This window comes from Schistocerca piceifrons, chromosome 3, assembly GCF_021461385.2.
Source record: "Schistocerca piceifrons isolate TAMUIC-IGC-003096 chromosome 3, iqSchPice1.1, whole genome shotgun sequence".
Classification (NCBI taxonomy): Eukaryota; Metazoa; Arthropoda; class Insecta; order Orthoptera; family Acrididae; genus Schistocerca; species Schistocerca piceifrons.
In genome coordinates this window covers 716,999,906-717,016,962 of record NC_060140.1, presented here as the reverse complement: position 1 = coordinate 717,016,962, position 17,057 = coordinate 716,999,906, and the positions used below count along the sequence as shown (strand labels likewise).

Here is a 17,057-nt window from a genome sequence, read left to right as displayed (position 1 = left end):
TTCCCATCAGCCACCAGACATGAATGTTCATTTATGCCGATGATGCAGCAGTGACCACACAGGATAAAACCTTTGAACAAGTGGAGGAGAATCTTACAGGAGCTTTAACAGAACTTGCTACCTCTTACGAAGGCAATAATCTCAAACCAAACCCTAGCAAATCTCAAGTATCCACCTTCCATCTTAGGAACAAACAAGCCAAACAGAAACTCCGAGTCATGTGGCAAGGGGAAGAGCTGAAGCATACAAACATCCCTAAATACCTGGGAGTAACACTGGACGGAGTGCTTACTTTTAAGCAGCACTGTCATAACACTATAAAAAAGGTCTGTGCCAGGAACAACATACTGCAGAAGCTAACAGGTTCATCGTGGGGAGCTCAACCACACGTTTTGTGCACGATGGGTCTGGCGCTGAGTATCTCAGCAGCGGAATACGTGGCGCCAGTTTGGAGGAACTCTGCTCACACTAAGTAAGTTGATGTCACCGTAAACAAAACTGTACGTACTGCCATAGGATGCCTCAAACCAACTCCCAAAGACAAAATTTATCCCATCATAGGCATAGCCATGATTGAAAGATCAAAACAAATGAATGATCCTCGACACCCGATACATATGCACCGAAAACAACGTGTCCGGCTAAAATCCTGCGGGAGTTTCATTGAAACTACTGAAAAACTTGCCACCAAGCCCATCGTAACGCGGCTATCTCTTTGGGAAGAAATGGTGCCACACTCCACAATGGAACTACTTGAGGAGGGATCTGCAGGATTTCAACTACTTTTACAACTTGGAGGTCATTAAACTGGCTGCACACTGGAGTAACTGGGTGCATATCAACCTTATTTAAATGGTGCTACAGTGATAGTGATAGGTGTGAATGTGGAGCAATACAGGACTTGGACCACCTATTGATTTGCCCATGTATGTCTATAACATGCACTAAAGACGATATTTTGAAAGTCAATGACAAAGCAACCTATGTTGCTAATTACTGGGAAGGGGAGATGTAATTGGTGCATCCGGATACAGAAGAAGAAGAATACACAAACATCAATTAAAATTAAGCACATCTTAAAATATTAGTGTCTCTCTAAGTACTTTTTTGCTGAGTAGGAAAGGAAGCTCTCAACATTAGTTGATGTTTTAGGTTTTTGCTGTTAGTTGTTATATGCATATTAGTATTATGAGATACAGATGAAAACCACAGGCCTCACAAATACTTGATTCACACCAATTACCACTAATCTAATGACTCTAAGAGTTGGTCTTGTTGCCAACTCATCTTTTATTTCTGACCTTTTAGATCCATATCAAATTAATTTAATCATATTTCCACTAGGAAAAAAAAGACACAAATAATCTGAAAAAAAATTAATATCTAGACACAAACACAACAATAAAGACGTTTCACAACTTCCTAATACTAGACCATTGTTTACTTGTTTTTTACTCCTCTCTAATCAAAATCTCAAATTCTACTACACTTACAACACACCTCTACAAAACTTGCTCCCATGGCTGTGACAGTGATTGTTGCATTTGGAGATGGTTTCATAGTGGCTTTCCACCTGTGTTGCTTCATTCAGTAGTAAGATCTGCTGAAAGATACGGGACAGAAGAAGGTTATCCTGCTCTGTGTAGTGATGTGACAGTGTCACTTCCTTCCTTGTTGCAGACAATGTCAGTGAGTTGCCCATAAGGTTTATCTCTTACTCAACTGCACGCTAGGTTCACAAACCTCAGAACTTAGCCCTGCAGTGGTGCTTAATGCCACCAACTAATGATTTACACGACAGTGGTTTGTTGAAGTTTAGACCCAATCTATTTGTTCTGGCTACTTTTTTACATGATACTGTTGCAGTTCTATGAGCCTGAATCTTGAAAACAGTGGAAGCCTTTCCTGACTCTTTCCAAGCTGCTAACAAAGATTATCATAAAAATAACTGATGGAAAGGACCTTGGTGATTCAAATCATTGGAATGAAACAGTGTGACTTCATGAGAATCACACTTTCTAGGCTCTTATTTCCATCTTTCTTTTATCCTTAGATATTTGTGCATTAATCATTTACTACTCTAACCTGGTGCTCATGTGCTGCACAGTCTGTTTCATGTCACAACGCTAAAACTGGCTGTACATTTAAGATTAAACACTAAGATACATGTATTTCTAGTGCTTTCGGCTGCTTAGTCTGTTTTCATTACTTACCTAGGGTTAAATGCAGCTATACATGTCTGTCTAGCACTTGTGGCTGGTTAGTGACTTTCCTTAAATATTCTGGTAATATTTATTATTTATGCAGTTGCATGTTACTGACATCCACTCATTTCAGATGACCTTTTGTATAATAAATTTACCATTCTGATTGTTACCATAGCTTCTTGCCCAAACTGGTGTATTTGAAATTCTCCCACAACTTCCTAACCTGTACCTTTTCAACGCTGTTCAAATCAGAATGTCCTCTGCTGTCACTTTTCATAACATGTACACTTTTGATGTTATTACATGGTACTCTGATTCGTCCAGTGTGAACTCTCTAGTAACACTTTGAAATAACTTTACAATCATGCTCACTCCTTATAAATACAGTTTTCCTTACGAACTTCTTTTGCTCCTCTTATCCTTTAGTGCTTGAGGTGAGTCCAATCACCTGTTGCTATGGAGTGTCAGACACCACAAACTGCATCTGAGCTGTAGCTTTTTCTCATAGTATCCTTTCTTCAAGACTCCAGAACTTTCCGTACAATTTGCTCCAGCTCCACCATGTGTGAGTCACATTTCACCGGGCTCTAGGCAGCACTGAGCTCCGTGATGGTCGGATGCTCCTGTCATGTATTACAGTGAATTCTAATGGTAGCATTCAATTAAAATACAGATATCTATAGATCCAAAGGTCTGATTATCAAGTGTTTTGCTCAAATCATTATTAGACTAAATAGAGCACACATTTGTGATGTGTTTGTCTGTAATTTCTTCTCTTAATCTTATGACTTGATTGTGTAACTTAAATAGTAGGAAATGAGCATGGGCAGTGAGACAGTAGATCACACTCTAGAACTTACCAATTTGGATGTCTGTACTCATTCATAAATGCTGGCAGAAAGCTTAAAATGACTCTTACTTCCTCTGTGTTTACTTTTATCTCTTTATAAACTGGTAATAGCTAAAGTGTCTGAATGTGTTCTTTCCAGAAGAAGAAAGCAATTGTAGTAACTGCACGTGTTCATCCTGGTGAGACTCCTTCATCGTGGATGATGAAAGGATTCATGGACTTTTTGACAGGCGATAGTGGACAAGCAAAGGTGACTGTTATTCTTAAAATTTTTAAATATTTTGTTGACTGTTAGTTTGGTTTGCAACAATATGATGTCTGTTATAATGTGTATGTCGTCATGAATATTTTTCCACTACTTCTTAAATTCTTTACCATAAATAAATAACTGATGGGGGACATGTGGACAAATTTAAAGGATCATAAAATTAGTTCCGATTTCAAAATTTTGCTGCTCTTCTAGTGACAGTGTACTTTTCAGCACCCATATCCTACATGACTCTAGATAGATGTTCATTATACACTCCTGGAAATGGAAAAAAGAACACATTGACACCGGTGTGTCAGACCCACCATACTTGCTCCGGACACTGCGAGAGGGCTGTACAAGCAATGATCACACGCATGGCACAGCGGACACACCAGGAACCGCGGTGTTGGCCGTCGAATGGCGCTAGCTGCGCAGCATTTGTGCTCCGCCGCCGTCAGTGTCAGCCAGTTTGCCGTGGCATATGGAGCTCCATCGCAGTCTTTAACACTGGTAGCATGCCGCGACAGCGTGGACGTGAACCGTATGTGCAGTTGACGGACTTTGAGCGAGGGCGTATAGTGGGCATGCGGGAGGCCAGGTTGACGTACCGCCGAATTGCTCAACACGTGGGGCGTGAGGTCTCCACAGTACATCGATGTTGTCGCCAGTGGTTGGCGGAAGGTGCACGTGCCCGTCGACCTGGGACTGGACCGCAGCGACGCACGGATGCACGCCAAGACCGTAGGATCCTACGCAGTGCTGTAGGGGACTGCACCGCCACTTCCCAGCAAATTAGGGACACTGTTGCTCCTGGGGTATCGGCGAGGACCATTCGCAACCGTCTCCATGAAGCTGGGCTACGGTCCCGCACACCGTTAGGCCGTCTTCCGCTCACGCCCCAACATCGTGCAGCCCGCCTCCAGTGACAGGCGTGAATGGAGGGACGAATGGAGAGGTGTCGTCTTCAGCGATGAGAGTCGCTTCTGCCTTGGTGCCAATGATGGTCGTATGCGTGTTTGGCGCCGTGCAGGTGACCGCCACAATCAGGACTGCATACGACCGAGGCACACAGGGGCAACACCCGGCATCATGGTGTGGGGAGCGATCTCCTACACTGGCCGTACACCACTGGTGATCGTCGAGGGGACACTGAATAGTGCACGGTACATCCAAACCGTCATCGAACCCATCGTTCTACCATTCCTAGACCGGCAAGGGAACTTGCTGTTCCAACAGGACAATGCACGTCCGCATGTATCCCGTGCCACCCAACGTGCTCTAGAAGGTGTAAGTCAACTACCCTGGCCAGCAAGATCTCCGGATCTGTCCCCCATTGAGCATGTTTGGGACTGGATGAAGCGTCGTCTCACGCGGTCTGCACGTCCAGCACGAACGCTGGTCCAACTGAGGCACCAGGTGGAAATGGCATGGCAAGCCGTTCCACAGGACTACATCCAGCATCTCTACGATCGTCTCCATGGGAGAATAGCAGCCTGCATTGCTGCGAAAGGTGGATATACACTGTACTAGTTCCGACATTGTGCATGCTCTGTTGCCTGTGTCTATGTGCCTGTGGTTCTGTCAGTGTGATCATGTGATGTATCTGACCCCAGGAATGTGTCAATAAAGTTTCCCCTTCCTGGGACAATGAATTCACGGTGTTCTTATTTCAATTTCCAGGAGTGTATATAAAAACAAAGATGAGGTGACTTACCGAACGAAAGCACTGGCAGGTCGATAGACACACAAACAAACACAAACATACACACAAAATTCAAGCTTTCGCAACAAACTGTTGCCTCATCAGGAAAGAGGGAAGGATAGGGGAAGACGAAAGGAAGTGGGTTTTAAGGGAGAGGGTAAGGAGTCATTCCAATCCCAGGAGCGGAAAGACTTACCTTAGGAGGAAAAAAGGACAGGTATACACTCGCAAACACGCACATATCCATCCACACATACAGACACAAGCAGACATATTTAAAGACCAACTGTTTGTTGTGAAAGCTTGAATTTTGTGTGTCTATCGACCTGCCAGCGCTTTCGTTCGGTAAGTCACCTCATCTTTGTTTTTATATATAATTTTTCCCACGTGGAATGTTTCCTTCTATTATATAGATAGATGTTCACATACACACAGATACCTAGACACTAATCTCCACAAGATTGTGATAGTGGAGGGGGGGGGGGGGGGCAGGAGGCAAGGAATGGGTATGAAAGTACTGGTAGGTAGCAGAGGATAACACAGATGGTTCTTGATGACAGTGATAAAATGTAGACTTCTCCTGCCAACTGACATAAAGCTGAGGGAGTTGAGTATGAAGAGGAGGCAGAGAGAGAAGAGAAGCCAAGAAGAGGAACACAAAGTTAGGAAGAAATGAGGACTGAAAATGACAAGAAGGAAAGGGTTAAGGGTTGAGATTATCAATGGATAACCAAACGAACCTCAAGAATAGAAAATGTGTTAGATACAGTTCCCACATGGCCATTTCAGAGGAGCTTTAACACTAGAAAGAGGTTGGGGATCCAAATGGTATGTGTTCTGAAGCAGCTGTTAAGCTCACTGGTGGTTAGTTGTGCAGAATGTTCCACAACAGTGTTATCTTGTATGTGGTTATCCACACTATATGACTGCAGTCAGAAAGGTCATTGTTCATAATAAGTGACAGAAAGTCATTGAGTAAAACAGAAGCAATATCTGGTGTTCCCCAAGGAAGTGTTGTAGGCCCTCTGCTGTTTGTGATATGCATAATCAATTTAATCAATTTAGGAGACAATCTGAGCAGCCTTCTTAGATTTTTTACAGATGATGCTGTCATTTGCCACCTTGTAGAGTCATCGGATGATCAGAACAAACTGCAAAATTATTTAGACAAGATATCTGTATGGTGCAGAAAGTGACACTTGATGCTGAATAAAGACAAATTTGAAGCCATCCACATGAGTACTAAAATGAATCCACTGAATTTTGGTTACATGTTAAAGCACACAAATATAAAGTTTGTGAACTCAACTAAATACTTTGGGATTCCAATTAAAAATGACTTAAATTGGAATGATGACATAGATAATGTTGTGGGAGAAATGAACCAAAGACTGTGATTTATGGGCAGAACACTTAGAAAATGCAACAAGTCTACTAAAGAGACTGCCTACATTTTGTGTTTCTGTCTTCTTCTGGAGTAGTGCTGTGCAGTGTGGGTTCTGTATCAGACACTGAAAAAATTCAAAGAAGGGCAGCTCATTTTGTATTATTGTGAAATAGGGGAGAGAGTGCTACAGATACAATATGCGAATTGTAGCAACCATCATTAAAACAAAGAGTTTTTTCATTGCAGCAAGATGTCCCATGGGATCTCATACATAGGGAGAAATGACCATCATAATAAAATAAGAGAAGAAAGAGCTTATATGGAAAGATTTAATGTTCATTATTCCTGTGTGCTGTTTGTCAAGAGTGATATGGTAGAGAAATAGCTTGAAGATGGTTTGATGAACCCTCTGTGGCTCTTAATTGTGAACTGCATAGTAATCATGTGGATGTAGATGTCAGCATGGTCATTCATGGATGGAGCTAGCAAGACTGCTAAATCACTTGCTGGGCATGTCAGCCTCTGTTAGTGAAACTTGGCACAGTGTATGATGACGCTTGATGTATACGTGTCTCCACCAGCATGGAAATGTGGGCAGCCATGCTGCCTGTGTCTCATTCCGCTTCCCTCCACGGCAGGAGTTGGCAGCTGCTGCAATCAGTGCAGAAGTACCAAGTCCAAGTAGGAGAACTGGGTAGTACCAGAAGGTGCTGCAGTGGATGCCTGAACATGTAGCAGATACACACTGTCCCATATTGCTTGGTTGACTGGTGTGGCTGTCACATCCCTGACTATTCATTATTATTATTAATGGGTCACTTGCTGTGCCGAGGCACTGTTTCCAGTTGCACTTGATACAACAAATCTGTGGCCTAGGAGTGTGGAAACTGCTTGCCCCACCCTGGAAGAGCTCCATTTTATCATTGTTGTTGCGGTCTTCAGTCCTGAGACTGGTTTGATGCAGCTCTCCATGCTACTCTATCCCGTGCTTCTTCATCTCCCGGTAACTACTGCAACCTACATCCTTCTGAATCTGCTTAGTGTATTCATCTCTTGGTCTCCCCCTACGATTTTTACCCTCCACACTGCCCTCCAATAGTAAATTGGTGATCCCTTGATGCCTCAGTACATGTCCTACCAACCGATCCCTTCTTCTGGTCAAGTTGTGCCACAAACTTCTCTTCTCCCCAATCCTATTCAATACTTCCTCATTAGCTATGTGATCTACCCATCTAATCTTCAGCATTCTTCTGTAGCACCACATTTTGAAAGCTTCTATTCTCTTCTTGTCTAAACTATTTATCGTCCATGTTTCACTTCCATACATGGCTACACTCCATACAAATACTTTCAGAAATGACTTCCTGACACTTAAATCTATACTCGATGTTAACAAATTTCTCTTCTTCAGAAACGCTTTCCTTGCCATTGCCAGTCTACATTTTATGTCCTCTCTACTTCGACCATCATCAGTTATTTTGCTCCCCAGATAGCAAACCTCCTTTACTACTTTAAGTGTCTCATTTCCTAATCTAATTCCCTCAGCATCACTCGACTTAATTTGACTACATTCCATTATCCTCGTTTTGCTTTTGTTGATGTTCATCTTATATCCTTGTTTCAAGACACTATCCATTCCGTTCAACTGCTCTTCCAAGTCTTTTGCTGTCTCTGGCAGAATTACGATGTCATCGGCAAACCTCAAAGTTTTTATTTCTTCTCCATGGATTTTAATACCTACTCCGAATTTTTCTTTTGTTTCCTTCACTGCTTGCTCAATATACATATTGAATAACATCGGGGAGAGACTACAACCCTGTCTCACTCCCTTCCCAACCACTGCTTCCCTTTCATGTCCCTCGACTCTTATAACTGCCATCTGCTTTCTGTACAAATTGGAAATAGCCTTTCTCTCCCTGTATTTTACCCCTGCCACCTTCAGAATTTGAAAGAGAGTATTCCAGTCAACATTGTCAAAAGCTTTCTCTAAGTCTACAAATGCTAGAAATGTAGGTTTGCCCTTCCTTATTATTTATATTTGTGTAATTTATTGTCCAAAAATGTGTTTCAACATTACAATGAATATCACATAAAGGGAAAAGAATGAACCCCCCACCCATCTTTTTACTCCAAAATAATCCAAATGGAATTATTTCCTTTGTTTTTTTGTTTTTGTAACAAATAATAGTTTTTAATTTTTTCTTGAGATATTAAAAGAAACCATTGAAATTTCAATGGTCCTGAATGAATTACCATTGACCTAACAGTAATTTTGAGTGATTAAACTCATAGAAGGGACAGGCTCAGGTAACAGTATTTTAAAAAATTTAAGTTAACAAATGAACAAAAATCTTGGTAATTTCATTTTTCCCAATGATTATCCACACTTTGAGAATTATTTTGCAAAAAAATAAGATTTTTGCTCTCCCTTTATGTGAAATCAATGTGATGGTGATCCTTTTTATTTATTTATTTTTCATAAAAAGATAATACGCGTGGCGCCTGTTCTTTTGAACATGTCTGAAGAATAGACACCCTGCAGAATATACAAATGTGATACATTTATGTCAATTGAAGGTGGAGGGGGAAGAAAGGAAAGGAAGGGGAAGGAACTATTGAGTTTCTGCTGAAGCGAAACATTATGCGGGTTCAGTGATGACGAGTGAAAATGTGTGCTGGACCAGGATTCGAACCTGGGATCTACAGCTTACTAGGTGTTAGCCTCTATGCCAACCATACACAGTGTTTGTGACAATTGTGCAGAGTATCTCGGTACACCCCTCGACCAGCCAACATTCCCATGTACGAAGGGCGATTGAAAAGTCCGTGCAAAAATAAATACTACTTACGTGTTTGGGGTAAACTATTTTTATTTTTCAACATAGTCTCCTTTTCGACTTATACACTTCATCCAACGCTGTTCTAATTTGGTTATACCTTCTGAATTATAGGAATTGTCCAAATCTGCAAAATAGCTATTAGTTGCTGCAATCACCTCCTCGTTTGAATAAAATCTTTGTCCCACCAGCCATTTCTTCAAATTGTGGAACAACTAGTAGTTCGAGGGAGCCAAGTCTGGAGAATAGGGTGCATGTGAAACGAGTTGGAATCCTATTTCCATTAATTTTGCGACCACAACTGATGAATTGTGTGCTGGTGCATTGTCGTGATGGTAAAGAACTTTTTTGTGGTCCAATTGCCGGTGTTTTTCTTGCAGCTCAATTTTCAAACGGTCCAATAATGATGAATAATATTTACCTGTAATAGTTTTACACTTTTCCTGATAGTTGATGAGAATTATGCCTTTCGAATCCCAAAAGACAGTCACCATAACCTTTCCAGCCGAAGGAATGGTCTTCGCCTTTTTGGTGCAGATTCTCCCTTGGTAACCTATTGTTTAGATTGTTGTTTGGTCTCAGGAGTATAGTAATGTATCCATGTTTCATCCACAGTGACGAAACGATCTTAACGTCCTGTGGATTTTTCCTGAATAGCTGCAAACCATCCTTGCAACATTTCATACGATTCCGTTTTTGGTCAAGGGTGAGCAATCGCAGAACCCATCTTGCGGATAGCTTTCTCATGTCCTAATGTTTATGCAAAATATTATGTACCCATTTATTCGAGATGCCCACAGCACTAGCAATCTCACACACCTTAACTCTTCTATCATCCATCACCATATCATGGATTTTATCAATGATTTCTGGAATCATAATCTCCATAGGGCATCCAGAACGTCCAGCATCACTTGTGCCCATGTGGCCACTCTGAAAATTTTGAAACCACTTATAAGCTGTTCTAATGGAAGGTGCAGAGTCACTATAATGTTTATCAAGCTTCTCTTTAGTCTCCTGAGGCGTTTTGCCTTTCATAAAGTAATGTTTAATCACCACACGAAATTCTTTTTTGTCCATTTTTTGACAATCACTTCACTTCCTTGATTCACATGAATGCCAAACACAAAGAAATAGACCAATATGGCTGACTCTTGGTGTGCTTTCTTTCCAAAGATGCTACTAACTAAACATGACCTTGATAGACACCAGTGGTGCCATCTCTCAGACTTTGCATGGACTTTTCAAACGCCCCATCTGCAGTCCCAATCCATGTCCTCTATGCTCGCTATTTTTAGATTCCCACAGGAGACAGAATGTAATTGTGCATTGGCACTGAAGGTTGTGAATTCATTAACCATCAAGGCAAATCAATTATATGAATACATGGTGGTTGTTGTTTTGGGCATGTCAGAAAGAACAGTCACCCCGAATTCATATAATTGATTCACACTGATGGCAATCTTCAGCGTGAATGCAAATTCACAAGGATAAGTGATGCTAGGTAGGAATGTGAATCAGCTGGGGAGCATGTCAAGATAGTCCACACATTTGCAATAAACATTGTGTCCAGATGATGCAGTGGTTAATGCGACTGCCTAGTAAGCTGGAAATCCCGGGTTCGAATCCTGGCCTGGCACATGTTTTCACTCACTGTTGCTCATTCTGCGTAAAGTCCTGATGCAGCTGATACCAATGGTTCCTTTCCTTCCTTTTTCCTCTCTCTAACTTCAATTTTCATAAAATAAAAAGCGTAAGGAGTAATTTTTTTCCCCATCTTGATGGTTATATGCAAAGTTGTAAGATATTTTATCCTACAATCGATATATTATAGAGTATAGAAACTCCAGATTTCACATTGTTCAGATGGTGACTAAAAATCTTTTTTTGTGTTCAGAATGTTAGCAAGTGTAATTTTGTGCAGTCACAATGGTAAAAACAACAATACATTTAATCTTTGAAGTGCCATAAAATTGAAACAGACGCAGATAAAATTCTAAAACTTGGTATGGTTGCTTATCTCCATAGGGAGAACAAATAAGCCAAATTTCATCCAAATCTTAGATCATAGATGAGGTGCCTTCCATGACTTGGCACGGAATAACCCAACAGCAGTTCGCCTACTTTGAGAAATTCAATTTTGTTCCCTTGCCTAGTTTTTGTCTTGTCTTCCCTTTTACAGAACATTACCGACTTCCATTTAAATTTATCTACAGATTTTTGGCCTGTCTGATTCATTGTGAGATTATTGGAAATGCAAGATACATTATTGTTTTTAATGTTCATACTACATGCACATGAATTTTTGGGCCGTATTTTCATTTGATGTACTTCATGCACACAGGACTGCTTTTCTCATATTACTGTATCATTTTCTCCTTCATAAACAATAGTTTTGGCTGATGCCTACAGTTCACTTGTAGCAATATATGATGGAACCATTTGAAATGTTGGATTGTTGCCTAGTACAGAAAGTCTCCTGGTTTGTTGATTGTCTTCTGTCATGCCTATATCATAAGGGCTTGAAACAATGGAGCACTACTCTAGAAAAGGTCACATAGTGTCTTATAAATGGATCCCAATACATGTGATATACTTTCCTAAAAACTTGTCATTTAAGATATCATATTTTGTAGTATTTTCCTAGAAATATTCAATACTTAAAATACAATTCTTAGATTATTTGATTTGCTGTATTGAGCAATAAATAATTTCAATGAAAAGTTATTCAGCATTTTACAGTTGCATTTATAATGACAACAGTGTACAGATAAATGTACCATTTTTTATCTCAGACAGTAACTTTGTTCTCCATACATTCTGCAGTGGGATAGTAGAACTTGACTGTTAATATGTTAGAGACGAATGCTTTCAGAGACTGAATCTTCCTATTAAATATATTTCTACCTTTTAGATGATTTCTAATTTTTAGAAAAGTTTTTAATGGTGTGAGAGTAATCTGAAATTTTATGTGTAGTGAAAGTTGTAGTTGTGCTTGAAATGGAAAATTTTGAGTGTGTGGCTGTCATTGTACAAGAAAATAAAGTTATAATATTTGCAATGAAGGCACTCTTGGCATTTTTAAATAAAACAGCACAAGCCTCTCTTGAGTCTCTGCTGCTCAATGAATGTGTTTTTTTTCTTTTTTTTTCTGCATCATTAATAGCCTTGTGATGTCAGATGAGTTTGCCTAGAAAATCATATTTATTGAGTAACTGACTCAAAGTAGCTGTGTTATATAATCTTTTTGCCACCCGTAAGATCATATACACTTTGTAAAGTGTAAATAATTTGATTTATTTGATAAACAATCTATATCTGCTTTTTAATCAATATATTTATTGAGATGTATGCCTAGGAACTTCGACGTGCTTGCTTCAGTCATTTCCTGGTCATCCCAAGTTATTCTTATGTCTATCATTTTTGGCAATTTAGTTGTAAACAGCCTTTGTAATATTCAGTTTTACATTATTTTGATGAAAGCAGGCTTCAAGGTTCTTTAATATATTTTGCAGACTATATGAAATTTTCTCCTAGGGCATCATTTTTAGTTAAGACTGATGTGTCATCTTTGATTACAACTGCTGAGATCTACTTTGGATATTCTTTTGGTGTGATCCAGGAGCTCTCATCTGCAGACTCTCAAATCTAAAACTCCTGTGAATATAATTATCTTGTAGTCATTATTTGTCCATAGTTGCAAGTTCATGGCTTCATATACTATTTGAGGTGATTTTAAAATTATAAATAAGAAACAACAATTTTAAACAATGGAAAACCCAGGATGGAATAATGACATTATTATGAAAAGATTGGGTTGTTACACACCATATAGAGGAGACACTGAGTCACAGCCAGGCACAGCAAAAAGACTGCTATACATTTGAGCTTTTGGTCAAAAAGCCTTCTTCAGAAGTAGAAAACACACACACACATTCACACAAGCACAAATCATAGCTACATGAGCACTGTCTCTGGCCATGGAGATCAGACTGCACACAGTAACTGCACCTGATGTGACATACACAAAAATTTTGTGTGATGTTTGTTTATTAGTATTCATCACAAAAGAAAAACATATTTCTCCAGTTCAGAATTTTTTTGTTAGTGTTCCCACCATAGTGTTTATTAAAGTCAAATCATATGAAACTGTCACTTCTGTCACTCTGCTAGTAACTGGTCTAACTAACTGAAAACTGTTCGTAACTGTCCACTTTCAGTAACTTATGTTTTGATTTCAAAGAGGGGAGAGTATCAGCCCACTTGATTTATCATAGCACACTGAAGAATGAAAATTTTGGTATAGTATTAGCTAAGCGCAAGAATTTTCATGAAAAAGACCCAGAAATTGTCTTACTTATAAATGGTAATAAAGCCCACATAGTGCGAGGGACAGAAATCTGGCTGAAACAAGGTGCGAATAACAATGAAATTCTTAATTCTGGTTTGGAATGTATATCCCAAATACAGGCTGAATGCAAGTGGTGGAGGTGTTTCTATTGCCATAAATAATGCAATAATATCCAGTGGGGTTAATATGCATTCTGTATAAGAAATAATATGGGTGAAAATACATATTAAAATTTGATCAAATAAGATAATGCAGGGTGACAAATATTGAACTATATGAAATAAAATCATCATAACTTCTGAACAGTTTGCATTAGGACATTCAAACTACATTGTTGGCCCTGGCGCATGATGGGAATTAGTATCCCCATGCACACACACCTTTATATTGTCGGCCATTTGCACATGAAGATGTCACTGTGCAGTGTGCCTGAGTGTATAGCACTTTTGAAAGCCTACTATGCGAGCAATAACAGCCTAACTGTGGCTCAAAGGAAGTCTGCAGCCGAATCCAAGCTGAAGACAACCAGCCCAAGTGTGCTAACAATCAAGAATTTGATTCACAAGTTTGAGAGAACGTGTAGTGTTTGTGATGACATTGTTGGCAATGTCAGTTGTCCAAAAAGGGTGAAAATGCCTGGAAACTATGAGAAGACAGCCATCATGTTTCAAACCAGGCCCAGGAAATCGATCAGACTAGCTGTACAGTAGGTGGGAATCAACTGGGAGACACTGGACCAAATTGTTGTTGAAGACCTGTACCTCTTCCCATTCAAAATTCAAACCTATCAGCCATTAATTCCCAGGGCCATGGAACAGTGATCGTGTTGCAGCAACACTGCTGCCCAGGTATTGATGAACAGGACTTTGATGTGAATATGGTTTTGTTTAGCGAGGAAGCCCAATAATCGGTGTGATATTCCTTGATGGCACAATGACTGCCAAATGTTACGTGAAGGTTTTGAAGATTATTTCATCCTCATTATCCAAAGTGAACTTGATTTCGATGAGATGTGGTTAATGCCAGGTGGATCTCAACCCCATCAAAGCAGAGGAGTGTTTCATGTCCTGGAGGAGCACTTTGGGGACTGCATTCTGGCTCTGGGATACCCAGACACCACTGGCATGGGCATCCATATTCTCCCAATCCAAACATGTGGCTCCTTTTTGTGGAGCTATATTAAAGACAAGGTGTACAGCAATAACCCTAAAACCACTGCTGAGCTGAAAACAGCCATTCAGGAAGACAGCATCGATATTCTGACACTACAGCGTAACATGCAAAATTTCTCTATTCATCTGTGACACATCATCGCCAAGGATGACAGGCATGTCAAGCATGTCATAACCTTCATCCCAAGATCTACAGTTGCATTTATATTTTGAATGAAGTGTGTGCACGCCGCAGTTTGTAATGAAATTACTTTATTTTTTATTTTTATTATTATTTTTTCTTCTTCTTCGTGTAGTTCAATAATTGTCACAGTGTAAGATGCATATGTGCCTCCTTTCCCAGGAACAGTAGTGACAGAACTGTTGAGACTCAATTTGGAGATGGTTCTACATAAATTTTCTAGTCATTGTGTCATATTACAGGGAAATTTAAACTTACCGATTACAGACTGGAAGACATAAATGATCAGAGTAAGTAGTGGGGAGAGGGAATCGTTGAAATCATTCTAAATGCCTTCTCTGAAAATTACTGTGAGTCAGTTAATCAGAGAACTGACTCATGAAGGTAACATCTTAGATCTCTTGACTACAAACAGGCCTGAACTTTTTGACTCATTTAATGTAGAACAGGTGATCAGTGACAAACAGAGCATAGTGTGTCATGCTTGATTTAATGGAGAGAAATCTTAAAATTCTAAAGTAACTTTGAGCATGTTCCAAGGGAGTGTCATTAGAAAAAGCAATTGAAGATATTGTTAAAGATGTCTTTCAAAGAATTATTAGGTGGTTCTCAGAAAATTGACTCTCCCTCAATTTTGAAAAAAAAAAAAAAACTCACTATATCCAGTTCTGTACACCAAATAGAGTCATACCAACAACTGATGTAGCATATGAACATGGCTCAGTTAACAGGGTAGATTTCTCCAAATTTTTGGGTGTTCACATTGATGACAACTTGAACTGGAAGAAGCATATTACTGAGCTTCTCAAACAACTAAGTTCAGCTTCTTTCGCTCTTCATATAATCGCTAGTCTTGGTAATAAACAGATCAGCCTCCTAACGTACTTTGCATATTTCCACTCAATAATGTTAAATGGAATAGTTTTCTGTGGTAACTCACCACTTAGACATAAAATATTTATTGCACAAAAGAGAGCAGTGAGAATAATTAGTGGTGTTCACCCAAGGATGTCATGTAGGCACCTTTTGAAGGAGTTACATATTTTAACTGCAACAACAGAGTACATATGTTCGCTAATGAAATTCGTTACAAATAACCCATCTCAAATTGTGAAGAAAAGTGATGCTCATATGTACAACACTAGAGGGAAAAATGACCTTTCCTATCGGTTATTGAAGCTGTCAGTTGCTCAAAAAGGAGTACATTATTCAGCAATAAAAATCTTTGATCATTTGCCCAACAACATAAAGTGTCTGGCAGGTAGCAGATCAAGTTTTAGATCTAGCTTAAAATCATTTCTTTTGGACAGCTTCTTCCACTCCATGTATGAGTTTCTGTCTCAGAAATGATAATTGTAGTTGCATGTGTAGAACTAAAAATTTCAGCAGATGTAAGTATCCCATTAATTCCTTGTCTTAAAACTTTTCAATATCTGTCCATGACTCATATACAACAAATCACTATAGGTAAAGCTTCAACATACATTGAAGCATCACACTCCTGTGACATGCAGCACACCTAAACAGTTCCAGTACTCTCAGGCTACATATATGTGTAAATCACCCAAGAGCGGTGCCAGAGTTTTAGATATACTAACTAAACTAAACTCCGCCCGAACAGGCCATGAAAGTCCAATGGTACAGACCAGTCGCCATACCGTCCTCAGCTCACAGGCATCACTGGATGCAGATGTGAAGGGGAATGTGGCCAGCGCACTGCTCTCCCGGGCATATGTCAGTTTACGAGACCAGAGCCGCTGCTTCTCAGTCAAGTAGCTCCACAGTTTGCCTCACAAGGGCTGAGTGCACCCCGCTTGCCAATAGTGCTTGGCAGACTGGATGGCCACCCATCCAAGTGTTAGCCCAGCCTGACAGCACTTAACTTCGGTGATCTGATGGGAACTGGTGTGACCAGTGTGGCAAGGCCATTGACATTTTAGATATACAGTGAGAAAAAGAGCAATGAATGTAGTTACAGGTCTTTGATTTCTGCCAAACAGTCTCTGCTAAAACAAATTAAAGTCACAGAACCGATGGGAACTGGCGTGACCAGTGGGGCAAGGCCATTGAGTTTTTAGATATACAGTGAGAAAAAGAGCAATGAATGTAGTTACAGGTCT

The 17,057-nt window shown here is 39.9% G+C and overlaps 1 protein-coding gene across 1 annotated transcript in view; it reads left to right on the top strand.

Moving 5' to 3' along the window:
* LOC124788990 (cytosolic carboxypeptidase Nna1) overlaps window positions 1-17,057 on the top strand; it is a 580,471-nt gene that overhangs the window by 212,904 nt on the left and 350,510 nt on the right. The window contains exon 8 of the mRNA XM_047256278.1: window positions 3,197-3,307. Within this exon, the coding sequence (XP_047112234.1) occupies window positions 3,197-3,307 (111 nt within the window). The remainder of the gene's footprint in view (window positions 1-3,196; window positions 3,308-17,057) is intronic.